General features: G+C 45.6%; 2 protein-coding genes across 2 annotated transcripts; one reads left to right on the top strand and one right to left on the bottom strand.

The window, feature by feature from the left end:
* Window positions 1-618: 618 nt before the first annotated feature.
* PCBD1 (pterin-4 alpha-carbinolamine dehydratase/dimerization cofactor of hepatocyte nuclear factor 1 alpha) lies at window positions 619-1,877 on the top strand. The gene is made up of 3 exons (XM_009869106.1): window positions 619-834; window positions 1,154-1,234; window positions 1,779-1,877. Exons 1-3 carry the CDS (start codon window positions 619-621, stop codon window positions 1,875-1,877), a joined length of 396 nt encoding a protein of 131 aa, XP_009867408.1.
* A 4,055-nt stretch (window positions 1,878-5,932) lies between these two features.
* SGPL1 (sphingosine-1-phosphate lyase 1) lies at window positions 5,933-27,083 on the bottom strand. Its single transcript, XM_009869105.1, has 13 exons — window positions 26,923-27,083; window positions 24,951-25,018; window positions 21,922-22,069; window positions 20,210-20,289; window positions 18,533-18,661; window positions 11,752-11,840; window positions 10,116-10,221; window positions 9,547-9,645; window positions 8,324-8,473; window positions 7,840-8,078; window positions 7,048-7,194; window positions 6,342-6,462; window positions 5,933-6,243 (listed from the first exon to the last, which is right to left on the bottom strand). The coding sequence occupies exons 1-13, from the start codon at window positions 27,053-27,055 to the stop codon at window positions 6,103-6,105; spliced, it is 1,650 nt and encodes a 549-aa protein (XP_009867407.1). The 5' UTR covers window positions 27,056-27,083; the 3' UTR covers window positions 5,933-6,102.
* Between the last annotated feature and the right edge of the window lie 668 nt (window positions 27,084-27,751).

Below are 27,751 nucleotides of genomic sequence, written 5' to 3'. Positions count from 1 at the left end.
GAACAACTGCTGCTTGCCCACCCCCACCTCCTTAAAAAACAAATAACCGCTCTGCCCAAGAGACAATGTTAAATCACAATCCCACCTGCTGCCCTTTGTTACTCACAGTCACAAACAACCTCTTCCAACTCCATCAGGCATGAGGGAGACTGAAAAGGAAAAAGGAGCTGAAATCCAGTTTGCTGTGACTCATCTCTCTGATTCGCACCACTTCTTTCTCCTGCAAATAAAGCCCTCCTGCTTGGGGAAGGTACTTGGCAAATCTCAGAACCAAGCAATTCTCCAGAAGCCATCACAGAGTTTCAGGTTTTGAGGATTTTTTTTTTTTTCCCCAGAATATTAAGGGTAACGTATTTGGGACCTTAACCTCACACAACTATTGTTTCCGAGTACCTTGGGATACAACAAACATGCACATACGCTGGTAAAGTGGTAGGTGTTGCTGGTCAGAGGATGAAAATGCCAAGCTAGACTTCACACACCTCAGTACAGGGCACACAGGACAGCACTGATATCCTCAATGACCTGTACCCCTCAATTCAGGTCCTCACACCCACTCTAACCACCCCACCCAGTCTGCACCTGCCTCCTCAGACCCATAACCCCACGACTCACGAGATGCCTCGCTGCTTTGAGCATCTGCTCCGTCCTACCTTTGCCGTGCTGACCTGCTCCTCTTCCCTTTCCTTTCGGCGGCGGCAGGCAGGCAAAGCCCACAGGTTGAGCACGGAGGAGAGGGAGCAGCTGCTGCCAAACCTGAGAGCCGTGGGGTGGAACGAGGTGGAAGGCAGAGACGCCATCTTCAAAGAGTTCCACTTCAAGGACTTCAACCGGGTACGAGCGTTGGCGGGAACAGAGTTTTACAAAGCAGGGGAGCTGGTTTGCAGAGCAGGGAGGCCCCACCTGGAAAGCTCAGCCAAAAGAAACCCTGCCGTGTTTCTCCTGAAATGGAACGGCTGAGCAAGGGCCAGCACTGGGAAAGCACACCAAAACCAGAAAAACTCCAACAAAGCTACAGGACATCCCAGGCCTCGCATTTGGTTGGGTTACTTAGAAACAAGTGGTCTAAAATTGATAGTAATGGGGTGAAAAAACAATATATTGCCGGCTTAAGTGGTTCGCAGCTAACTGCTCTTCTTACTCCTTTGGGCAGGCCTTCGGCTTCATGACCAGAGTGGCTCTACAGGCAGAAAAACTGGATCACCACCCTGAATGGTTCAATGTGTACAGTAAGGTAAGAAGCGGGGATGGCAGGGCCAAACGGAGCTCTTTAGGGAGCAAAGCTCTTTTTTTGAGGTAGGAAATAGCACCAAGCCCTGTCCAGATCAATGGGAACTCTTCCCTTGGATGCTGTTCCCTTGGCTTATCGCAGAGAGCCAACAGCTATCACTTCCACATCCTTTTCTCTCCCTTTCTTCACCCACCCAGCTGAGCAGCAGCTGCCTGTAGGCCAGCACCAGGGCTGCTCTTTTAAATGAGTACGAGAAGTAGCAGCAAGGGCAAAAGTCTCTGAAGAAAAGAGTTGAAAAGCAGGCACAGCCAGCTGCTGCAACCAAGGCAAGGGTGGCAGTGACAGCTTGTGGCCAGGACAAGCTGTAGGAAGGAGAAAACCAGGCAAAGTGTCAGAACCTCACCCCCCCCCAGGAAATTTTTCTAGAAAGACTAGAGAAAATAACAGCACTACCTGCCTCATTGGCTGCAAACTGTCTGCAGCAGCGGGGAAACAGTTCCTGCTCTTTCTGCCAGCAACACTCAGTCAGTCTGTCTGTCTGGTTTAGGTTCACATCACCTTGAGCACCCACGAATGCGGAGGCTTATCGGAGCGAGACATCAACTTGGCCAGCTTCATCGAGCAGGTTGCAGCTTCTCTCTCCTGACTGGGGAGAGACACTTGAAGCCAAAAAAAAAAATAAATATCAACCTTGCTGCTGCCACAACCCGCATCTCACCTGAACGGCTGCACCTAGAGCCTTCCCTCCCTGCCAAGGTAGTTCCTGGATCCACACTAACACCATGCAAAAAGCTCAGATGGACGGAAGCTCTTCATGGGGTACCGTGCCTCTATGCAGCTCTGATCTTCTGGCTTCCGTTCTTAAAACGCTTCCACCTGTCAGCAAACTGAGCCTCTGGGGCTTTCAGCAAATGTGCCCTTTTACCAGGAGTCATGTTACACAATTACACAAAACCCAGTAAAGCTTTCCAGAGCCTGATCCCATCCAGCTGCTGTGTTACTGCTTCTTACCCACTGCAGTTTGCTTTCCCACCTAAAACGTGGTACGTGAACCCTGTGGTTTCTTCTCTATAACCATACCAGCAACCATGATGTGCAATTTGGTTATTACTGTAACCTCTCTCTAGCAGTATTATAAAAGCAGACATGTGATCTCACCCCTCTTGTAACCAGCTTTTAGTAGGATATCAACTAATAAATGTCTTGGTTAACCTGATGTCAGTTTGGAAGGAGGCCTCACTGTCAAAATTGCGCCAACAGCTTTTCCCAAGGCAGGTACTGGCCTGACTGCTCTCAAGGTGCTTCTGCCATGGAAAAGCTTCTCGGCGACGCAAAGCGGAGAAGTGGCACAGGCCTGCGCCTCAAAGCGAACGGGCTCTGAAAAAGAATGAGATTATCAAAGGCAGAGCAGATCAGAGAAAAAATCTGCTTCTGCTGAAATCAGAAGCGTACCCATAGCCAAGGCACAACCACAAGGCACAGAAGCAGCACAGCTGTGGGCCAGGGGCTGCTTACAGAGGGATACCTCCCCCAAAAGGGGTGATAGGTGGAGTTGGTGGTGTAAGATCTTCACTCCAGAAACAATTCAGGGAGTCTGTTGCCAAACCGCTGCGTTTTCAGTTGAGACAGGAACAAACTGCTGCAAAACCAATAGTGGTTGCTTTCAGCAAAACAGTCTGGGGGAGAAAGACTACAAACACCCAATTCCAGTCATCTTTTCTATTTTTTATAACTCTTTAAAGTTCTATACCGGATTGAGAGAAAATCCCTAGCTCTTAAACGAGAGAAAATCCTTAGCTCTTAAATGGCAGTTTTCAGCACCTTTAAAGATCCCATGCAAGCTGCCATAGACTGAGCTGTGCCTGAGCAAACACCAGGAGCAACAGGTCCCTGTTCATTCAAAGGAGCAGCCAAACAGACAAATAAGAGCTCAATGAGCCTAGAAAGCTAAATGCACCATTTTAATACAACCCAGGCCCATTTTCACCATCTCTTCAGCTATTTCCAGCTGCGGTTTTACAGTGGCAAATCAGAGCGATACAGAACACTGCCAGATGAACTCATCCCAGTTGTTCATTGAAAAGTCAACGTGTATTTATTGGGCAAGATTTTGTCATGTTGCACGCAACCCTTCCACTCCTCCCTCCTCCGAGTGATCAGAAAAGTGCAGATGAAATCCATGGCATGAAGACACACATCTCTTCTTGGTCCATCCCATTGGATATTCTCCAGTCTAGTACCTAAAAGCACGCAAATCCCATGGGAGTGCTTCGTACAAGCAACATATTTAGTGTCTCACTTGGGAAAACTGACAGTCAGAAATCTCGCGGGAATTCATGGTTCCAAAGATTCCTCCAGGTCCAAAGTACCGTCCAGTTCCAGATTGTACTCCAGTCCATAGAATTCCTCTTTTTTTGTTGTTTTTTAAATAATTATACAGCCTGTTAACCGCATCATTTTTCTAAGACCATTTGGCACGATAAAGGAGATGGAGATTACATGTTAAGAGGACAAGGATGAATAAAGACTACACACTGGTAAATTACAGCGGCCTATTCCCGACCAGAAGATTACATTTACAGTATAGAACAAATACACATAAAACATTTAAACCCACAAATATTACTAGCAAGTGAGGCCCAGAATAGAATAAATCGACTTAGAAATAACATCTTCAAATACATCCAAAAACGTGAAATGGAGCATTGATCTGTTAGATCTGTCCACTTCCTGGAGGAGAACACAACCAGGGAAGAGGAGGGAGTTTTTCTCTCCTTAACCCCACCCCAATCCAATCCTCCCCTCTTTTAAAGCAGAAACAAAACGAGTACCTCCTTTCTGACTTTTGTTTTAATCTTGGTTCAGAAGAGAACCATCACAGTAGCCAGACACTTAAGACTGTCTCCAAAGCACAGCAAACTCGGAAATGCAGCAACGGGCACGTCAGCAAGACGCTAAGAAAATAAATAGGTCCGACAGAGTTGCCAATACCATCAAGAGACCATCAGGTAATACAAACACGACTGTTTCAAAAGGGCTCAGAGACAGTCGCCAATTTAAGTGGAGGTGGCCAAAACACTTTTTGTCTCCTAGCACTAAGAATAAACCTGTTAACAAGCAAATACTCTTTCCACAAGTGCCAGGCCCAAGGCTGCATGGGTTTGTGCATGGCCGGCAAGTAACCTCTTCGTTCGGTGTCATCGCTGTGCGAGAGTGTGCTTCAGCTGTGGTAAGCCAGCGAGGGTCAGCTTCGGGCTGACAAGCCCACGAGAGCAGAGACAGAGGCCTCCAGGTGCCCTGCACAAGACTGCAGATGTGGCAGGAAGTCTTCTCCCAGCCAAGTGTTGACTGCCTGGGAAACTCTTGGTGGCATGCAAAAAGCCGAGAGGAAACCCAGGGGAAAGCCCTGCAGGAGGAACTCCACTGCTGTCAAATAACTGCAGAGATTCTAGCTTGTCCTTAAGGCCACCACTGCCTCACAGGTTGCATTAGGAAAACCCTCTCACCATGAAAATCAGTGGAGAAAAACAGGAAGGGCGAGCCACATGCCCAAGGCTTGAATACCTTCGGCTTGCTGCATCCTCTCAGAGCTATACCAGCATCTTCATAATACTGTGAAGGGACTTGGCTCAATACAACTCCTATTCTACCTTACAGGCAAGCATACTTTCTCTGAGGCCAGTCTGCCTCTGAGGTTGGGTTGTGTGTTTTTTTCAGTATAGTACCGTAAAGAAACAACCACGGCAAAGATTGTGGTCAACAGCTGAACCCTCCAAACCCCCCTGGCGTCCCACCAAAAAAAAAAGCCAGAGAAGTGTCAAGGCACAGTGGTGAATGCCCTTTTGAGAATGTGCCTTAAAGGAATCAGTGCAAAGAGTAGAGATTACGACTGTTACGAGAGTCACCTTTTTATACTAAAAGGTCAGGGTAAAAAAGGTCAGCTTTGGTGCCATCCGTTTGCGTGTGAAGTCCCCAGCCACGACAGGCACCAGGGCCCGACCGACTCGACTACAGCATCATGAGATAGTGCAAAACCTTCAAGTTACGAGCAGTGAGATTCGTCGTTTCGCACATCCCTCCAGAATTGTGCAAGGTACAATAAAAGCACTCTAGGTGGTAAATGTATGTCTTCTAGAAGAGGCAGGGAAGCAAAACAGTTACTACGTATCTAGGATTTTCAGTACCATCCAGTTCCTCTCCCTAAGTCACCCGCTTGGTTTCTATTTTTGCTGTTATCCAAACCAAGAGGTCCCAGGAAAGGATTTAGTGTTGAGGCTTTTTTTCCCCCCCTCAGCAGATATTGATTGCAGTCTCACCAAGATCTCCAGAGGGGATTTCAAAAAAAAAAAAAAGAGTATGTGACCATCTTTCCTTTGCCAAGTTATGAGCTCTGCATCAGACATAGGGCTCCCAGCACAGTCTGTTAAATGCAGTAGCTTGGAGGAATACTCACATTTATTTTCTACCTTCAACTTCTGAGAAGGTTGAAGCTTTGGAACACAACACGAAAACTCAAATGGAACACTCGCTTGGACACCGGTTGAGGACCAGGTCTAAGGAGGAGAAACAGCAAGGAATGAAGTGACACGCGGAATACCTGAGGAATTTGGTGTTGTGGAATGGACATTCGATTCACCATCAAAAGTCACGACGAAAACAGGCAAGGGAAGGGAAGAAAAGCCCTAAAACTCAAGTTGGGCATGAAACTAACACAGATTTCAGAAGACAAAGATAGGGAAGGAAGTTTTCAAAATTCAGCCACCATCAGACCTGCAACTGTTGGAACTAAGGCTTACTGCAATCTCTTCCCCTGGGAAACCTTTAGAACCACCCGAGTGCCAGCTGGCAAGGCACCGATGGTTGCACTGCAGTCAGCGGTGGCCAGGAGAGCCGTTCATGTGCGTTTCACTGCAAGGAACATCCGTGCTGTAGAGGCCGTCCAAGTACGCCTGAGAAATCTCCGCTACCAAGCTCCTGTCTGGTACGGACTGCGCCATTCCGTAGATGGCTCCCTAAGCAGGGGAGAGGAGGTCGTTACACGAGATCGTTAACGCCATCAGAGAAACGTGCTCACCCCAAACACAGCCTCGCTACACGCTGGCCTCCTTACCATGCCTGTGGTCTTGGCGTTGAGGTCCTTCATGATATCCTCAATGCTGTCTTTGACATCTTTCAGGAACTGTTCAGCAACGCCGGGCTTCGTGTGCAACTGCGTGATGCAGAGATGAATGCTGGGCAGGCAGGGGAGAGGGGAGAGTTGAATCAGCTCAAGAACGTTACGCTTCTACATTTACTGAGCAACTGACAGCAATTCAGTCCTTCCCCCGCCACTGACAACCATTTATCTCCTTAAAACAGCATTTCAGCAGTATAATGGGAGAAGACGATCCACGCCCTTCCGATCAGAGGTAATCCCCACAAAACACTCACTAGAACCGAGCTGTGGAGAGCTCAACTCTTTTTTGCAAAGTGGCAAAATAAATAAATAACACAAACCCTCGGTTAACTAACATGAGATGAAAGAGATGGCTATTTCTATTTTTCTGCTTGGATCCAACAGAGGTGATCAGAAAGGGACGCTCAGGTGCGTCCTCTGCCAGGCTCCTTAAAATTAGTATTGTCTTATCCTTACTACAGTAACTACTATGTATCAGCAATTACCAAAGTAATTCCTTCTCTGCAGAGGAAAAGACTGAATAGAAGTTATCAGGTGGGGACAAGGCCACTCAGCAAAACATGAGAGCGACACGGTTTGAAGAGGACCACCTCGCAGACCCTGGCTATGCGCAGCACTCTGTTCGTCTCCACAAACTCACCTTGATGGGAACTGTAGGACGTTTAAGTTCCATCCCTTTGCAGCTAAGAAATTAGATAATCGATAAATGTCGAAAGTGTTGGAGCCAATGGAGAGGACAGATACCTCTGGTTTCCCAAAAATGAAGATGCTGTCAATTTTTCTCAACCTTGAAAAAGAAAAAAAGAGGAAAGAAGTGACTGGCCAGGGTTATACAGGCCAGATAATCTGTCAATCTATCCAGAGCCTTAAAGGAAAAGCTACAGAAAGGAACTGACAACAGCACATTCCTACCAAAAAAAAAACCATGCAACCAGCCCAGCCCACTGGGACTTGCAAGAGAACTTGGGTCATTAACAGTCCTGAAATCAAGTAAAGTCAGGAAGAAATGGAAAAGAGGAAAGACAAAGAGTGAAGGGAAGACAGAGTAGCAGAGAAAATCAGCTTAACAGCTCACACAGCAACACAAGCACTCCAACAAGAGAGAGTATAACCCTTCTTTTGTCATCTTAAGTCCTTCCAGATTCCCCCTCAGTCCCCTGTGGCTGAGGGGGAAGAAAACCTTGAAGCAATGTCAGCTAAATTAAGGTGCCTGCACCCCTCCTCTCTGCGCCTCTCAGCCACGTGGCACACAGCAGCACCTGGGCAAACACAAAAACATCTTCTCCCATAACTGCCCAGCAGATCCCCTCCCCAAAGGTTAACATGTCGTAGCCTCTCAAGGGAAAAATGAAGAAGTTGCAAAAGAAACTTTTGAGAGGAGCCCAGAACAGGGTCAGAGAGTACAATTGAAACACTAAGGGCACGCACATACTCTGATTCGAGGAAACGAGCTGTTTTTATGATCCTCTTCGTAGCCTCAACGTAGCCCGATTCTCCCACGTGCATCAGAGTTGCCCAGCATGCAGCTATGATTCCACCAGGCCTCGAGCCTGCCACAGAGGGGGAGGCATATATGCCCCCTTGCCAGTCGGGTGCTATAAAGAACTGGTAACTCCTGTACTTCTTGTCGCTGTACAGCACCACCGAGGAACCCTTGGGAGCATAGCCGTACTGCAAGGGGGCACAGAAAGCATTAGAAAGCGGCAAGAGGGCGCAGGAAGGTATTCAAGCACTCGCTGTATGTGGTCCCCAAGCTCCCGTTTGGCTGCACATCAGTGCATCGCACAGAGGATCCAAACCAAGCAGCCCCTGCCCTTCCCCGCGCTCACCCAAAGAGAGGAAATGCCCGAAAGCAGGGATGACATCAGGAAACGCTCCCCAAAAACAAAAGCGACTTTCTCCTCCCTGTTTCTTACCTTGTGGGTATCTGCAGAAATGCTGGTGACGCCTTTTACGCGGAAGTCGAATGGCCGCTTTAGAGGAAACCCGGCTTTGTCCATGAAAGGGATCAGAAAACCACCTAGGCAGGCATCGACGTGGAAGGGGATTTTGTACTTCACCGCAAGCTGCATGAGAACGAGAGATTCTGCTGAGCAACACGCAAGCGGGCAAGAAAATCACACGTGGTTGAGGCACCCAAGCTCCAGTTGCCAAAAGGTGCTTTGCATTTCATGATTAAGTGTTTCCTCAACCCTTTTGGCACATCGTGCAACTCTCAAGCCATTGGGGATAGGAAATCTATCTATGGCTACATGTGTGATGCCTTATCCTGCCTTCTACATATGTGAAGGTTGCCAGTGAGAGGAAAAAAAAAAAACAAAAATCAAAAGCCCATCACGTTTTGGCAGGTTGCTCTATTTGCCAAAGAGCTGTGACAATGTGGTGTGAAAGCAGTAGGAGCAATAAAGCGTTTAAGGGTGTGACCGAAATGAAAAGAAGGTCAGAGGGCCTGGCTGGTTACGTACAAAATAAACAAGTGGAGCACAGAGAGAAGAATCAAGAGGCATGTTTGAAAAATAAGATGCCAGCCCTTTGACTCCTACTCCCTCCACACATTCCTCAGACTTCTGCACCAAGTTTGCTACAACCAGCAGGTCCTAAATCAAAGCTTTTTACCAGGCAGATTGTTTTGCTGTTATTTCCTTGCAGGTATCAAAGAATGAGCCCTTCCGGTTGGATTCGCAGCGGGTGCAGCAGAGCTCTAAGTCACATGCACGATACACACCTTCAGTTACAGTAGAAATTCGTGGCACAAACTTGAGAGCTGAGAGACAAAGCACGCACAAAAGACTTGCTGCTCTGCCTCGCTGTGACACATCGTGTGCACCAGCTTAAGTCCAAAATCCAGCCCCGTGCAAACAATTTTATGTCAAACTTCTGTTATTTAAAGTCCACTTTCTCACGGTAGTGAGAGAGTACAAAAAAAAAAAAAAAAAAGTCCTATATTACTTCCAAATTGCATCCTATATATGCTGCTGTTGGTTAACACCCAATTTGAGGGTAGTAACACCCTCCCAACCAGTCTGATCCTCCCACCAGATTCACTGGTCGGCATCCTGAAACCCTTCCACTCCTCTTGCACAGAAGGACACATGGGTTTTACTGCTACAGCTCCCAGAAATTCCAGGACCCTCCCTACCTCTGCCACTTCTTCAATTGGGTCCATAATTCCATGGGGGAACTGGGGAGCCGAACAGACCAGCATGGCTGTGTTCTTCGAGATAGCTCTCCTCATTGCCTGAAGATTTAAAGAGAGAAGATGCTCACATTCCATTTATCAAGTGCCATCCTGCCAAAAAAGATAAAAAGGGAAAACATGCAGCATCTGGTCTTTAAAACCAACACGCAAAAGCCTAAACAGGAAGCAAAGCAATGAGCTCCAAGCAACAGAAGACATCAACCAAGTCATTTAACTCATCCACTTAGAAGTCCTAGAAAGCTTTTGTTCACTCTCATCTGAAAACTCATCTCTTTCTGAAACACATAAATTATTTGATACTAAATTCATCATGGGATGAGGGGAAGGCTTACATTCTCATTACTTGAAACCAAACCTTATCTGCAATGACAGTACTCACTCCTGCCGTTTTCCCTTGTTTTCAGGAAGCATTCAACCCTATCCACTGATTCGCTACCTGGATCAGTAGATTTCAGGCTATTGCTGTACAGTGTTAATTTCCCCACAGAAAGTGCTGCCTAAACTGATACCTGAACATCCACTTCCATAGCCTTGGTCAAGGGTATGTGAATCAACTTCAGTCCAAAATAGTGTGCTGCCTTGTCAAACGCTGCGTGAGCACTCACTGGGACCAACCTAGAAAAGTAAGGGATTGCGTGCGTCAAGCCAGGCAGTGCCAAAGCCTTATAAGAGAGGAAAGAGAAGGAAAAAAAATAAACATAAAACATTCAACCCGTTGATACTTCTGTGTGACAGACAGATCACAAACAGGCCAACGACATGTTTCAACTAGCCAAAAATCATACAGGCCAAGTTAAAAAAAAAAAAAAAAAAAAGCTGGGGGAAATACTCTCAGGGACAGAATAGAGGCCACATGTTTTTCTGAACTAAAATGATGGACACTCAATCTTTAACCCAGAGAAAAGCTACTGAAGTCATTCGATCCCACCATGTGGCCTTCTGTGAAGCAGGAACCAGAATTCCCAAGACAGCTCATTTCTTGCCATGTCAAACAATATTGTACCTAACAGCTGCCTTCCAATACCTGAAGGGAACCTACAGGGAGGCTGGGGAGGGACTTTTGACAAGAGTGTCCAGCGATAGGACAAGGGGAAATGGGTTTACGCTGAAGGAGAATAGATTTAGATTGGATCTTAGGAAGAAATTCTTCAGTATGAGGGTGGCAAGACTTTGGAATAAATTGCCCAGAGACATTGCGGCTGCCCCCTCCCTGGAGGTGTTCAAGGCCAGGTTGGACGGAGCCTTGAGTAGCCTGATCTAGTTGAGAGGCGTCCCTGCCCATGACAGGGAGGTTGGACTAGATGATCTCTAAGGTCCCTTCCAGCCTAGGCCAGTCTAGGATTCTATGATCTCCAGCCAGCCACCCTCCCTAAGAGGGGAGGTACGAGACAATACAAAAGGGAAGGAGCAACATAAACGCATCAAATGAACATAACATTCACTGTCTTCCATCTCGAACGACAGTGGCTGAAAAGTCTTAATTAACCTTGTTTTCTGAGCCATCATGTCTTTATCAAGGCCTTTAACAGCAGTCAAAAATGTTAGAGGGAAGAAAAGAACCACAGGAACTCAGCAGAAGATGAACACCACAGTGTTTCATCTCTTTTTACATTTTCCCCTCGTAAGCAATTAACGAGAGAAATATTTTTGACACGTCGCCTTGAAAAAAGAAGCATGGTAGAGAGAGCAAATCCTCTATTAGCAGTGTAATGATTAGCACAACTGCTCATTTCAGCTCCAGCCAGCTGAAATGTTTTAGTTTTAGTCCTCGAGTTTTCAGGCTAAACCCTCTTTGATCTGAATAAATCAAAACCCTTAAACACTTCAAAGGACCTGCCAATCTCTGCCCAAGAGGGGCCCAAAGCTGACACAAGGAGGCTCTGCCTGCAGCAGCACGCAGGTATTGCCAAAATACATCTGCACAGCTCAGCTACCCCACTACCCCAGCCCTGCTTAAAGGCTCCCATGCTTCTGCATCGCTGCTTTCAACTCAGGTTTCTCCTTCAGACAGTTGGACAAAGGAGGAGGTGGTAACGGGCTCCAAAATGAAGGACTGTTGAAGTCTAGCAGCCTCCTCAACTCAGAGGAACAGTAAACCCTGTAAGTGCCTCAAAGCAAAAAGCAAGCCGCAGAGGTATTGCTCACATTTCTGGCTGTTTGATGCCTCTCTCATAAGCCAGGTCTCGGTACGCCTTGCAGGCCATCAGAATGCTCTCAGTGCCTCCAGACGTCATCTGTCGGGAAGAAGCAGGAAAAACAAGTGCTTACACAGGTGTTGCAGAAGAGAAAAGCAAAGATGGCAAAAAAAGGCACAAGATGTACAGGACAACTCAGGTTTTCAGGGGCAGCAGAAGTCACTGAACAGCTTGAGGTATTTTTCCGACATTCAGCTTGAAAGTGCACATTTAAAGTGACTCCTTTATTTGAACAGGAAAGGGAAAACAAAAAAAATTATTCAACTCTGAAGTCTAATGAGAGGGGACCATTAATGCACAGTTGCTAGCTGGCAAACATGACTGCACCTCACGAGATTACTAGGGCATACTCAGCTCTTGATTACCCACAGATTGCCTCGCTGGATTACAGGTTAATCATGCCACGTATACGGAAACAACAAAGTCGATTCTGTGTTAAGTCAACCAAAGTCCAGGAGGGTTTATTAGGTCTGGAGCAGCGCCACGCCGAGGCACGGAGCCAGCTCAGGGTTGGCACCACTGCCCAGCTACAAAACCTTCGCAGGAGATGGAGGCACTGCTGAGCGCAGAGCTCTCACCTACCTGCTCTCGGCACCAGGCTAGAGCTTGTAAGTTCTCAAGGACCCAGGAAATTTTACACCACGTGGAATTTCCGCATCTCTCCCGGTATCCACACAAGCCACTATCTGTGCTGTCCCAGCCCCCTTTCCACTGACCCTCGGAGAATGAGGACGTGGAAGAGAGGAAGGTATGTGCGCCACCGCCTACGATTGCATGCGAGGACTCCAGAGCTGCTGCAAATAAATAAATTAAACTCTTCACAGGAAGAAGTTCCTCAAGCAGGAGGACTGCCTCTTGTGAGCCAGCTTGCATGAGTTCTGACAGACAAGGGACACAAAAGTACACAGGTACGAACCTTCCAAAGTCAAATTTTAACCGAGCGGAAGACTGAGGTTTCTCAAGCAGCCTGTCGGACTGACTGACCGCTATGCTGAGCAAGCTGCAACTTGAAGATGGGGGTACCCAGGAGAGGTGTACAGAAGTGCAGGTGAAAAAGAGGAATCAAAAGCTGCCTATAGCGCTTACAGAGGACTAATTTTGATCCTCAGATCCGCTGAACCAACTGCAATTTCCCCTTTTACGTCTTCCCCCCAAAACAAAACATATTTTAAAAGGCTACAATCACATTTGCATGCCTTACAACATCTGGAAGTCTGAGTTCTCTTTTGGTTTTTCCCAACTGACATAACTGCAAGACCCCAAAATGCAAACAAGTGTGACTGCATGAAAATGACTAAACATTAACTACAGAGATAAGGAACAAAGTTCACAGGCACATAAAGCAGCCTGACACATTTGTTCCTAACATGATCCAAGCTCGCAGCAGCTGCTGCCACAAGGCATCGTGGAAGTGACTGTCACACCACAGGCAATTTCTGCTTTTTTGGTAGTTTAAAAGCAACAGCTGTCGCAGATAAACCCTAACAGAGCCTCACACCGGATAAAGAAATCGCTGCGTTTATTGTGAAGCAAATAGATGGTAGCAGGAACACAACATCCTAAGCGTTTTATGGGCTTGTGTTTTCTCAGCCCTTCTTACGGAAAGATACATGATGCTGTCAGCTATTACGTCTGGGGGGAAAAAACAGAAAATACAAAAAAAAACCCCAAGCAGCTAGTGTAACACGGACTGCCTTCCTACAGCGGGGTGGGAGAAGAGGAATGGCATTATTGCATACTCGTAACACAGCTTGCAACATCGCTCACAATACTGCAATGATTGCAAAAACTTTGCTGGGGATTTTGGGATTCACATTACTAAACACTTCATGTGTCAACCAGGCCACCTGCTCGTTGAGCAAGCAGTCCCTACCTCTAGATAATCTGCTCTTCAAAGAGCAGTCTCTGGACAGTCCCCTTTCGGTCCTTCCACCAAAACATCAACATCTTGCCCTTATCTCTGACTAACTTTGAAGAAAAGTCTGGCTCATCACCTTAACACACAGTTTGCGGTAGGTCAGAGTCAATATTTTTCAGCAGTTGACCAGGAGCAAGTTAAGAAGCAGCATCCAGGATGGATCCTCCTCGCAGGCATCAAGACCAGCATGCAAACGACCACACAGAAAGCTTGGTCAGGCAGCTGAAAATCTACCCCAAAATCTGAATTTTGGCCAGATTGGCTTCTTAAAATTGGCACACAGTCAGCACATCGCCACAGAGATGTGCCGCAGCAGCCTGACCTACAGCAGCATTTTAGCAAAACCCCTTTTGGTCCAGGCTGTTTATACCTGTAGAGGGAGTCTGCTCCTTCACAGGAGGTTTTGTCAGCTTAGTTACCAGCAGCAAACTCGCTCTGCTCTACAGCAAGGGCTTGAATCGCTGTCACAGGATAAAACTTCCCCACTGCCCGCGGCACGCCGGCAGCCGGCCAACGCGCACTGATTCAGCAGCCGCCAACGGCTCCCACAGATATTTTGTTGCCCTCACCCCCGCCCACGGCCCCCTAATCCAGCAGCCGCCAATGGCTCCCACAGATATTTTGTTGCCCTCTCCTCGAAGGGAAAGTCCCCGGGCTGAAGCGATGCCATAAGGAAAAGGGGCTCACAACGAGTGTTGTTTTAAGCAGCTTTCCGAGCCCACGCTATCTTCAAAAGCCAGGCAAAGTGTATGGAAAAAGGCAAACGGACTTTTGTGTTCTTATTTATTTCTTATTTTCCAAACGGGAGGGGAGAGGAGAAAGCACGGGGTAAAAAAATATCCCTCCTGCTTTCTAAACTTAGTATCTCTTTTCCATCGCTTCTTCCCTCCAAGCCCTAGTGCCGTGGAACCTCAACTTTAAAAGAGCAACAAAGAGGTATGGTCCCTGTGCTAGAAGATGTATTTCGTGCCACTTGCATGTCACCGTCAGGCATAAATTCGATTCCTGGTCTCTAAAGTTTTCCTTGCATTTTCACCTTAGGAAACACGTCCGTTCAGACCCTGGAGACAAAGCTGACCAAAAGTTTCACTGAGCTGAACACGGAAAGGAAACTACGCATTATTTCTAAAGCAGCATTAGAGTAAAAAAATATCACAACCCACTGCTCCGGCATAACATAGTGGCAGGCTCACATAAAACCCCCTTAAACCTGCAGGTTGTAAATTCCACTGGTTGTCTCTCTCAAGGTGACCTGCTCATCACTACACAGATAAAATCTGACAGGTCTGCAGAGTTTAAGCTCCCCCCAAGACACATCACTCACATTTCACTGCTAAAGTCCTACTTCAAATGCGCAGCCAGCACGATGGCAAAGTTTGGAAGCCCCAGAATTTGGGGGGGAAGAGACACGTTGCTTTCTACAGGAGACTTCGGTTTGCATCTGCCGATTTGGCCTCCTCTCTCCTGCCCTCAGCCGCAGAGTTAAGTGCAAAAAAGAACTGATAGGCTGACACCAAATATGCACATGTGCACCCCCGTGCAACGTTCCCCTGAACTCTAAAGCTGCCCTTTTCTTTTAAAGTTCAAAAAAAGGACTGGAGGAAAAAAAAAGTCATTGAAGTTTGCATAAAAGTGGTGATTTCTCCCCAGATTAGAGGGGAAATCCACAGAGTGAGCACTGCAAAACAAAGCACCTCGTGAAGGGGAACACGTGCACACATCAGACAAGAGCAAATTCCCCTATTCCTTCTCAATGTGCTGAGCTTAATTAGTCCTTCCATATAACTGCGAGAACGCGATTAGAATCTCCTGGGAGCCAAAACTCACCAACTCCTACCTCTTTGGTCTTGTGTAACAAAATTAAAAGTAAGAACAAAAGTAGTAATTCATGAGAAATAGGAAGCAGTCATCCGCGGCTGAAAATGATTCCTTTTAAAAACTGCTTAAAAACCTGGAACATCCCTCAGTGCAATTTCAGGCAAAAGACATGTCTGCACACTCCCCGCCTCAAGGGCATTGTTAGTGGGTTTATGTCCATGTTTAAATGAAGGAGAATTACAATCCCCATGCCTCAAATAAAGGCAACTTCGGTAAATAATGCAAGCTGCTCCTGCGATTACAACATTCGGAAAACTAAAAAACAGACAGACATTTTACTGTTTATTAAACTCACTGAAAACCATCAAAGAGGAAGCAGAGGACTGTTCTCCGGAGATCCTACTTAGGAAAAGGTTCACAGGACAGAGACTGTGCAGGACTCCCCAGGCTGCTGAAAGCACTGGGAACACGCAAACAGGTCACTCTGCTGCTTTTCTCAGACTGAGCAGCACAGCATTAGCCCCCAAAAGCACTGTTCTGCAGCGTGGTGTGGAAATCAGCACATAAAGGAAGTGAAATCGCCTCATCGAGAAGCAAACAGAGAAGCTTTCGGTGTATTCCACACAGCATAGCCACAGACACGCTCTCCAGAAACACCAACAGGCTCCATCTGCCTCATTCTGCAACCCTGCAAAAGCTGAATCGAGTTAACCAGTAGAAAAAGGCATCAGAACTTCTTGGCCAGATCAATTTAAAGATAAAGATAACTCACAGCATGGCACGCTCCCTGGTTTAGCCACTCTCCATTTTACAGCCTCACTGGTTACTGAAGCGTAACTGCAGCAGTCTGAGCGACCAGCTACTGCAGGGCCTTCTAGAGGCAGAAAATACAGCAACAGTTTGAAAAAACACTCTTTTTAAATGACTTTGTAACTGTCCAAGCCTCCAGAACTATTCTGAAATGTTACTTCTGGTTTGGGGAGGAGAAAATAAGAGAAGTCTTTGAGCCTAATTGCGCATGACCTTCATACATCTACCCACGTCCCTCCATCAGCCATTAGCAACACTGGGCACACAGGCAGGAAGGGCAACGTGGGAGGAGGACAAGAAATCCGATGGAGAAACTCGTTTGGATAAGGTAATTACAGAGTACAATTAAGCTTCCATTTCTGGCCAATCAACTTCTCAGCTCTCCCCTCTCACTCTGCAAATCTGACTGTTCAAGCAGCCAGAACACAACTCCCCAGCAGGTTGCACGTTCCCCCATTTGCTTTGCTTCTGTTCAAACTTTAGCTGCAGCTTTGCAGCACAATCCTCAGAACGGAAGACAGAGAGAAAAGGATTCCCCAGAGAGTTTCTGTGGAGGTCTCGCATTGGCCACAATCATCTTATTGTTTTGGAGCTTTTTTTTTTTTTTTAACCCATTTTGAACTTCTCTTAGGCGACTCTACTTTTAGATTTCAGCGCAAGAGCACGCAGGACCAAGGTTGACACTTTTACGACGCGTGCTTTATGCAACAAAAACCAAACACACACACACACGTCGCAGGCTTCAGCAAGTAAAGTTCTCCAAGCATATGATAAGTGTCACAGAGCTATTTAACTTATCAAAGGACATCTCAGCTGTTGATAAAGATGAGTTTCAACAGTTTTAGACCTATTCCAGGAGCATGATCTCAGCAGTATCCTCAGTATCACAAACCAGGAAGGAGATGAGGTGAGGTTAAATGCTGTTTTACAGCAAAGAGGCACGTTCCTTCTCTAAACTTGAGGGTGGCACAAGGAACACAGTCCCAAGAAGGTAAGTCAGGTCACAGGGTGCAGCCTCCTGCTATCAGTCACATCTTACACTCCCAGACACTGCACAGTCAAGTTTCATCTTCAATCCAGCTGGAGTTTGGTCTCAAGTACACCTATTATAAGGCTACTCCAGTACTTGCGTCCTTAACCCAACCAAGCCTCCAACTGTCAAGATTAAGCCTATTCAAGGCCAGTTCACCACGCAAGCTCTTTTGTCAACACAGCCTTTCCACGTTGATCTTGAGCCCTTGCTGGCCTTCTCCCTCCCCAGCACATTTACAGACAGCAAAATCACCCCACAGCCAGTCTCTGACGAATCTCATCGGAATTCTTGTCACAAATGGAAGTTACTAAGCGACCTGTCTGTATCCCAGCCACACCTGATAACCACGATGGGAGCCAAGACCTTGCCGTCTCACACATCATGTGAACGGGGAGAAAATTTAGCCAAAGGAATTCAGGATCCTCGCCAAAAAGGTAAAGCAAGAGAGAGGAGTGTAAAAAGCCACAGCTTACTTTTACAACAATAATTCACCACACAACTTCATGTCTTTTGCTCTGTGACCAATTCCGAAAGCACCAGTTTAAGAACACACATCTGGACTCTCGCTAGGAACTCTTCTGAGGCTTTAAAACTGGTTGCCACAGTAATACACTAGAAGGCCACATAAGCCCGGCGAGAAAGCTTTCCAGCTGGACGGACGACAATACGTGCCGTGCCTCTGCCTGATCACCACCAACACTTGGAGCTGCTTGCTGCTGACTAGCCAGCCAGCTGGCCTCATCCCCAAGCTTCGCCTTCTGGCAGGCTCACAGATTTCCAGTTCAGAGATTAAAATTGAGGGGAGCTACTCAAAGTAATGCTGCTCTGTTCACCATCCCCCACTGACAATCAGCCAGGCTACATTATGTCGGTTCTCTTTTCCAACTGCCATCAAGCCTCGATCATTTAAGAGTGTGGAATAAAAGCTGATGGAAATGGTCTTGCCTGAAGAATTACTTCCCCGAGTTAAATCATCTCACATAAAGCTTCATCAAGAAGAGCAATTAGCGATCATCTCCTGTACAGCCATGCTGGCATGGTGTATACCAGAACAAGCTTGACCTGTTTCAGCTGGACAGCAGAAGGTGCATTTGCACCCAAATATAACAACACTCAAAATGTTCAGCGGACACTTGAAAACAGGCTACTTACAGCACCACAAGAGTTGGGGCCTCCGTTGAAGAGCGTGCATGCAATCCTCACTACTTCCGCTTCCATCTTCCTCAAACCAGGGAATATGTCTGGATGGAGAGGATTACTCCAGGCAAACTCTTCGTACACCTTCAGAAAACAAAGGCCGAAAGTTAGCCTTGCAGGTGAAGCACCGCATCGTCAGTGCGGATTCGAGAAGTTGACGTGCACACTGTATAAGCAAATTAGCTGCATTTAGCTGTAAAAATACTGCAGATCTCCTTGGACTTAACTCCTGCTGCAAGCAAATACCACAAGCTGGGAAGCTACAGCTGAGGGGTAAAAAAATAAAAATAAAAAAATCCCTAAAATGTGTTTTTCTAGGGCATTCTGGCCTCTGGAGTGATTTTGTAACACAGTCATATTTCTTGTTGTAAAGGCAGGTTTAACCATTTAGCCATTTTTTTAAAAACACAATATATTTAGGTATTTTTTTAAAAATACAATATATGCCCTATGACTGCTCTACACAAATCAGCCAAAAAAAACTTTGCAGAAGTAGTTTTCTAGTTTACTGTCGAAGGGGAATCCTGAAGCAGCCAGAAAAGCTCAAATGCCCCCTCACCCATCACAACAAAACTGGCCACGGAATCCAGTATTTCACACTTGTTCTGCATCTGTGGAGTCACAGGATAAGGCTGGAACAGGCCAGTTCCGACCTCCTGCAGTCAAGATCAAAAAGCAGCTGCAGGGATTTTAAAAGAAATACAGAAGAATAAACCAGCGAATAATCAGCATAAACAGAGGGAATGTTTCCACAACACTCAAAGCAAGCCGAGGCTGCTCTAGAAAGGCTGCTCTGAGCTTTATGTTTCCTTAGAAGTAGGAAAGAAAACATCAAAATGCAGAAGAAAATAGCAATAGCAACCACCAAACACAGCTCATTACAGCTGTTATAAAAGCTGTTTCCAGAAGCAAGAAAGCTAGACTTCCCTTTTGAGCAAAAAAACCACTTGAAGTAGATATATTTGATAACAGACCTTTGGGCTGTTTAGGTTATTTCCCAAACATCTCAAAGAGAAAAGTTCCCAAGTAGGTAAACAGACCTAACAAAGGCACCGCTGAAGCACGCCAGCGGTCCATTGTTACAAGATTTGGACTGCATGGTAACGCCATAAAAACATTTTAAAATTTCTTTTTTGCTTAAACCAAGAGGAATTTTTCTCAGTGAAACTGTTCCAGTCCAAAAGTCACAGAGTCTCCCAGTAACAGGACAGCCAAGGGTGCTTTCACTCCAGCCTGCAGCAAAGGCATGTCTGTCGGGGGCTTGCTGCAGCTGATCTATGGCAATTTTCTGCTTCCTACCATTCCCTGAATTAGGTGGTCAGTACCAGTTTCCCATTCACTTATAACCAGCTTCTTATTTTTTTACTGAAAGCAACATCTTATCTGATTGGATCCTCATTATCTCTACACCCTGTTTTCACAGGGACAGTCCCTTGGCCAGCTTTACGCTGCCCAAAGGCTTTGCTACTAACTACCCTTCCACCTAGGCTCTGGCCTCGTAGTGAGGCAGTCTTCCTTACAGAGCTTCTCTATTCGTTTTGAAAGCTCAAACAGGGTTGAGGGGTTTCTGGTCACCCTGACGACACTAAGGATTAACCGGAGAGACGCAAAGTTAGGCTGCTTGAGCTTCACCTTCACTAGCAGGCGGGTGAGCTTCTCTTCCCCACTGTACACGGTCCCAGAGACCTTCCCATCCTGCCAACGTACGTCTCCTGAAAAAGAACAAAGAGCAGACTGCTTGTAAACACAGCCACTCTCAGAAAGCACACACAACCTCGTAGAAAAGTCCCCTCAGCACCTCCACAGACGAGGATTTCAGCTTTTGAGGTTCCCTTGATGGGGAAGAAGCACGATTTTTACGCTGCGCAGGCAGCTGCGTGCAATGCTAAGCCTCTGGCATCATGTATCCCACGAACTTAGCAAACTGCAAGTAAATGGTGACTGAAGAGTCAGCACATAAACAACATCTAGCTGCAGCAAGCAGTTATATTAAAATGTAATCCGCTTAATCCCCACTGAGTCTCCCCAAACTGCTGTCCAACCAACTGAACTCTAAAGTGGCTAACATTAAAGCCACTTTCAAAGAGCACCCATCGCCACCACAAGCTGAGAAGAGATGCAAAGGCCAGGCTTGTATTGCTAAAACTTACAGCGTGGGGTGCCTCAGTTAAATTTCACGCAAAACAATACGCTTCTAAGCTTTAAGAAATGAGAGCGGGCAGGTGCAAGAGCATCAGCAGCACACCCTGCAGAAAAGAGTTTCAACCAACACGATGGTGCTTAACTAAGTAACTTTCCACCTCGCAGCACCCCAGGAGTTTGGTTATTTGCTCTCTCTCATCAGCCTCCTTCAAAAAACTCAAATTCATCGGCTTTGCAAGCATCCATAAGGCATAGTCACAATTCAGCCCTCATTTTGAGCAACTTCGTGTGTGGGAAAGAGGGGGCCCACAGGAAAAGAGAAAAGAGAAGGAGAGCCTGGTGAAGGAAGGAAATAATCATTTGAGGGAAAACATAGGCTTTCTTTGTAAGCAGTACATAAAAGCAGAAAAGAAGGAAGCTGTTAAGGGACAGTCAGCTGCAAAACTGCTTGTTTCTGAACTCAGAGCAGATGCACTGTTCTAGTAGAAAGTTCAAGGCATTTCTCAAATTTGAGATAGGAGCAGGGGCAGTTACATCTTCTCCTCTGGACAGCAAGTCACTCAAATTTGGTCGTTAGGAGTAAGAGGCACACAAATCAGAGTGGAGATATCCACACAAGTGAGGCAATTCAAATGAAGTTTCAGTCACTGCTTATGCAGACTCAAGCCAGGAGAACATCATCATGACTTTGCCTTCCTCAAATGGCATTTTCTAAGTTTTTCTATGCCTTTGAAGGCATTTTCAAACCATTGTGACTTTGATTAAGCAAGACAGTCTTGGAAATTCCCTAAAACCCTGCTTGGAAGTTTGACGTATTTTATTATGATTATTCCTTTCGGCTTCACAGAAAACACATTTCTGGTAAAAGTTGAACATCAAGGCAACTGCTCAGAAATACAATCAAAAACGCATTCAAACAATTCTGTTCATATTTTTCTTCTCCTCAGTTCTCTCATAATCAGTTCAGAATTCTTGGGGAAGGAGCAGAATTCCAAAGTAAATACGCAAACACAGTATTAGAAGCCATGAATACTAAACTTCAAGAAGAAAATGGGACACAAATTTGCAACAAATAACACCAGGGAAGAACTATTTAAGATGAAACCATGAGCAGGAGTCATTAGAACTCATTTAGGAGACTAAGTCTAATGTCAAGCCTACAAAATAGACCCACCTCTGCTGCAGTAGACTCACATTCATACCTTTTGAGCTGTACTCTTTCATCTTCTCTAGTACTTCAGGCTGGCTCATGCCTTGTTCCGGCAGCGCTTTGATATAATCCTTTTCATCTTTCAGGAAGGACAAACTGGAAGTGACATCATTCAAGGCTTTATCAATCTGCTTTTGAATCTAAAAAAACAAAAGAAAACCCTATCAACAACGGTGCTGGCCATATCACAAATAGTTGTTGAGTGCATAAAAGACTGAACTCACTAACTACGTCCATACCAGTGAGCAGAACCGATGGGAACTTTTTCAGCTCTGTGACCACAAAGCAGAGCAGAGTACGCAGCAACACTCTTTCAATCCTCCTTCCTAACAACTCCTCCCTCCAAAAAGTGCCTGGAATAGAGTGCTGGCATATGCTAGTCTCCAAACCACACCAGGAACTACCTGTGGGAAGGGTAGCTGGCACGACACAGAGCTGTGCCAAATATGGGCGATGGCAGAGCAGCACTCGGGCCACTGCTTGGCTGCACCTCGTTTCACAGCACAGACACCACCACAATGTTCAGACAGAGCATATTCCATACTGGGTATCTACAAGGAGTGGGAGCTTTGAGTCCCTTCCTCAGTGCTTGAGAACACAAAGCTCAAAGGAAAAATAGTGCATTTTGATCCATAGAACCTTTTTAAGTCCCAGTTTTTAATATGCGGAAATCTTCAGATGCCTTATATTTTGTACCTTGTCTCCTCTGCCACCATACACACAGTTTAGGAACTCAAGAAAATAGTAAAAATAAAAAGAAATCTCCACTACAAACACAGTTAGAAACAATAAAGAAATCTCCACTACAGACACAGGAGATTTTCTCCTCACCCACACCTTACACTCAGGAGGTCCAGACTTCTCACAACACATGAGAAGGGAGGTGGCTAGTAGGTCGAGAGAGGTCCTCCTCCTCCTCCTCTCTCTGTGCTGGTGAGGCCACATCTGGAATATTGTGTCCAGTTCTGGGCCCCTTAGTTCAGGAGGGACAGAGAACTGCTTGATAGAGTCCAGCGCAGAGCCACAAAGATGATTAAGGGAGTGGAACATCTGTCTTGTGAGGATAGGCTGAAGGAGCTGGGTCTCTTCAGCTTATAAGAGACTGAGGGGTGACTAGTTTGACAAAGACGAGGCTGAGGGGGGACCTCATCATGCTCTACAAATACTTGAAAGGACATTGCAGAGAGGTTGGTGCTGGTCTCTTCTCACAGGGAATTGGGGACAGAACCAGGGGGAATGGTTTCAAGTTGCAACAGGGCAAGTTTAGGCTGGACATTAGGAAGCAATTCTTCACAGAAAAGAGTGGTCAGACCCTGGAACAGACTGCCCAGGGAGGGGGTTGAGTCGCCATCCCTGGATGTGTTCAAGTGTTGCTTAGATGGGGTGTTGGGTGATGTGGTTTAGGGGTGACCTTGTAGTGTAGGGTTAATGGTTGGACTCGATGATCCCAAGGGTCTTTTCCAGCCTGAACTGTTCTATGATTCTATGACTTCGTTAATATTTATAAACATGTAAAGGGTGAGGGTCAGGAGGACAGAGGCAGGTTCTTCTCAGTGATGTCCAATGACAGGACAAGGGGCAACAGGTACAAGCTGGAGCATAGGCGGTTCCACAAAAACATTAGGAAAAACTTTTTCACAGTGAGGGTGACAGAGCCCTGGCACAGGCTGCCCAGGGAGGTCGTGGAGTCTCCTTCTCTGGAGACATTCAAAACCTGCCTGGACCTACCTGTGCGACCTACTCTGGTGATCCTGCCTTGGCAGAGGTTTGGACTGGATAATCTTTCAAGGTCCCTTCCAACCCTTAACATTCTGTGATTCTTTCAGGCAACAGAGGTGTTGGGATATCATCAGCTTTCAAGACTTTTGGACATTGGAATGCTTCAAAGTCAAAGCCTCCTATAAGCAACTGATAGCTTATCAGATATCAGCCTACCAAAGAGCAGAAAGAGTACACACATAGTGCACACCAGGAGTTGTCTGGCACAGAAGAGCTTAACAGCACTAGCTCTAAGAAGATAAATCCATACAAAATAGGGCTTGTATACTAGGGCCCCAGAAGGTACCCTTTTCTACAAGACAGACAAAAAACACAAGCAGAAGAGAGCAAGTCATTCACTCATCTGAGCGAGGGCTACTCAAGTCAGAAGACAAAAGCTGGGGAGCTTAACAGGACATAGAAAGGGGATGCCAGTCCCTTCCAGAGGGCTGGTGAAGAAACTTGAAAACCACCTCCACGGCAAAAGGAAAAAGTTCCTCTTTGCTACTCTCATTTATTAAAATTGCCAAAACAGACCTGACCTCCCCAATCAATATGTAAATATGCCAACATGCCAAGCAGAAAGAAGCACTGTCAAATGTGATACCATCACTCACTAGGTAAAATAAACCAAGCTGTGCATTTCTCCATCATTAAGTTGTTAACATGGTAAAACATGCTGACATTTGTAATTTCATGTTTTTCTGCAATAAAAATAAAACCTCCCAAACACTAAAGCTTGTCTTTTAATGATTACACAAACTTCTGATATCTTTGTGCTATAATGTTAGCTATTACTTTTAAGTATCTGATCTCTAATCATGGCCAGTAGTCTGATTAAAAATACAATCCTTCCACGTTGCACAACAAAACACTCAGCTATCTCCCACTTGCTCAAGAACAAGACATCATTTTAGAAGAACAACTCAAGTTCAAGCCTGTTCCCTCCTTCCAAAAATGTATTTATTTTCTTTAAATCTAACAAAGAGGAAATGCTACCAGAAAATTCTGTAGCTACACACACTGACTGTTAGTTTTAAAAAAATAAAACAAGAAAGGAAAATGCAGCACCTCCATTATATGAGTGATACTACGACAAAAAGACTAGGTAGCGACTATATCTTTCATTAAACCAAGAGAAGACCTCCCAGATCTATATCCCTGGATCATTATGACCATAGTAACATGACAATAAAAATGCACAGAAATGTAAGTTATCTGAGAGACCTGGGTAATAGTAAGGAAAGTTGTTCAAATACTTACTATAGCCCCAACAAATGGCATTTTCCTCAGTAGTTTAAAGAACTGCTTTTTAGCTCGAGATGTTAAACCTGAAGAGAAAAAAAAGTCAGAAGTTAACCTAAGATGATTCAGTAAACTGGACCTGGAGCACAACAGTTCTAATACAGTCCATTTCTGTTCCAAGCTAAAGTAACACAGTGACCACGGGGACACAGTGAGACAGATGAGTATATCAAAGAGCAAGATTCAGAAGTGGCCCATGCTCACCCAGTCTCTTGCAGGAGGGTACCTATCTATGGGAATCAATAATTTGACTCCTTTTCTTACTCACAAGGGAATTAATTTGCACCCACATGTGGAATTTTACAACAAAGAGAGAAATTTTAGGATTTACTACAGGTAAGGTCCCGAACAAAAAGGGAAAATGCTTTTTGAAATTATTTTCTGCCTCTTCAAACCAGATTAGTACTACAGCTCAAAACCACTCAGCAACATGAAAGAGGCTCCCAGACCAAAAGAGGAAACAACAGTTCAGTCCTAACAGAACAACAATTCACCCTGTGTCTGGCCACCCAGTGTAGGCAACTCGTGATGCACCAGGTGATGACTCAGGGGAAGTGGACAGACAGAGGGAAGAGCAGAAATTCCACCACAGTCAAATACTGAAATGAGAGGAGTCACCGATGACAAACACCGGAAAACTCCCGGGACAGCTCTAAAGGCAGGAATGACAGCAGGATGATCCAGATGCTTTATAGCCACCAAAACCATCCTTCTGAGTCCTACAGGCACTTCCACCAAGAAATACCAAAACAAACTTTTAAAATCAACCATTGTAGGACTTGGCGATTTTAGCTACATTTCCCCCTCCACACTTCCTATATATTTCTCTTCATGTGTATTTTGAAAAAGCCACCTAAGGAGAGTAATTGCACTTTGGCTCGTTCTGTAGGAAATACCCATTAACACCGTGTTTTTACACATCTATTGCACATCTCGGTGTGCGTAACTTCCACAGAGTATATTGCAAACTCCTGAAAAATCCAGAGAATCTCATCAGATCTTGTAACAGCTAATCAGTACTTTGAAAATAAAATAATGTGCAACAGTACAAATACTAGCCAAGAAGTTAATGTAACCCTGTGCCAAGCAAAAGCTCCATAACATTTTGTTCCTTTCACAGATATTCCCATTATTCGGCTACTCCCATGTTTAAAAAGAAAAAAGGCTGACTGAGGAACAAAGAGGCACAAAAGTAAACATCAAGTTAAAAACTTGGCTATTTTTAACAAACTGCCACTGGAGTGTAACCCTAAGGCCTGCAGGAACTGAAAAGCACCGTGTTCTCCTCTGAGGACAAGACAGTCCTCTCTGACCATCACACAGTCAAAGAAAACTGCAAGTTTATCAAAAGATTTCACTGAAGAGCTGTCAATATCAGAAACTGCTCAAAACAGGAAGTTGCTGTGGGTTAAAAAAAAAAAAGAAGCCCAGGCAACAAAACCACAGGCAATTATCTTCAACATCCTGAGCATGAAACATGCCTCCAGCACCGAATCAAAACCACGACTCCTCCTCCAGCAGGAAGGGAAACAATCAAGAGCAAGAGCTATGCAGACACTTTGTATCAGTGTCAAAGTTCACAAGTACCCTGCTCTCAGCTAAATCTCCCCCGGTTTTGACCAAGAAGAGAGTTGCAACAAGTATATGGTTTAGCCAAAGCGAGAGGGAGACAAGCGGAAGGGAAGGAGAACGCAGGCACGTTCCAGGCTGGCTTACCACACCCTCTGAAGGAATGGGGGTGCTTCACCGATCAGACAGACCTTGATATTAATTTGGAGGAGGGTTTTGTTAATACTAGTCGACAGCAGGAACTGTCAATTAACAAGGGTTAGGCCTTGTTTCATCCTCTTTCCTTCCACTACTCAGAAATTACTCCATGCCCCCTTCTTTTCCCCCTAAACATACAAAATCCCTCATTTCAAATACTTACTCTCCGACTGGAAGAGGAAGCCATGCAGCCATACGCTCAGAAGCGTCGAAGAAAACGTCAACACGATCAGCTGCCAGGGTTCAAGTCCCTTGCACTGGGCATTCACTAGGCTCGTTGCTTTCTCCCAATACATCTGGAGGATTTCCTTGTGGGGAATAATGACATCCTGCACAAAGGAAAACGATATTGCGAAAAGTTCAAACACATACAAACAGGGCATCAAAAAGCCTATGAGTCTATTGTCTACTAAAAAAGGTGGTTTTCAGTATGCAGATGCCACACTTTCCATAATTTCTGTAAACAGAACAGGCAGGAGATAGTTGTCATTCACTTCAAGAGCCACCAATAAAAATACACATCTTGAGAGACTTCAGATACTCAGAGAGAAGTGCCAAGGGCAAAGGAGTAAGATATGCAAGCTTCACAGTCCCAGCACTCATCACTAGATCTTACCACAACCCAAGAGAAGCAATTCCATTAATATTTTTTCCAAGGAATTTTCAAGTGGTGCGTGAAGACTGAACTACTACAATACACCCATCAGAAAGAAGCCACCACTCGCCGGGTACCACCAAAACAGGTCTATTAAGTACCTAGGGCTGGATTTTTTAAAGAAGATGCAAGTACTCAGCAACTCTTTAAGATCTAATTATCATGCTCCATATAAAAGGAGGACAGAGAAGACAAACACTGCTGCTACCAAAATAAAACCAGAGAACTGTGATGTAATAACAATGTCAAACTAGCAATTATTGTCAGGACAGAGCCCAAATACCGCATTAATAGCTTCAAAGCAGACTCTCTTCAAGAGTCTCAGAAGAACAGGGTA

Source organism: Apaloderma vittatum, unplaced genomic scaffold, assembly GCF_000703405.1.
Source record: "Apaloderma vittatum isolate BGI_N311 unplaced genomic scaffold, ASM70340v1 scaffold5885, whole genome shotgun sequence".
Taxonomy (NCBI): Eukaryota; Metazoa; Chordata; class Aves; order Trogoniformes; family Trogonidae; genus Apaloderma; species Apaloderma vittatum.
The sequence above is the reverse complement of the archived record's forward strand: the minus strand, read 5'-3'. Positions and strand labels throughout refer to the sequence as shown.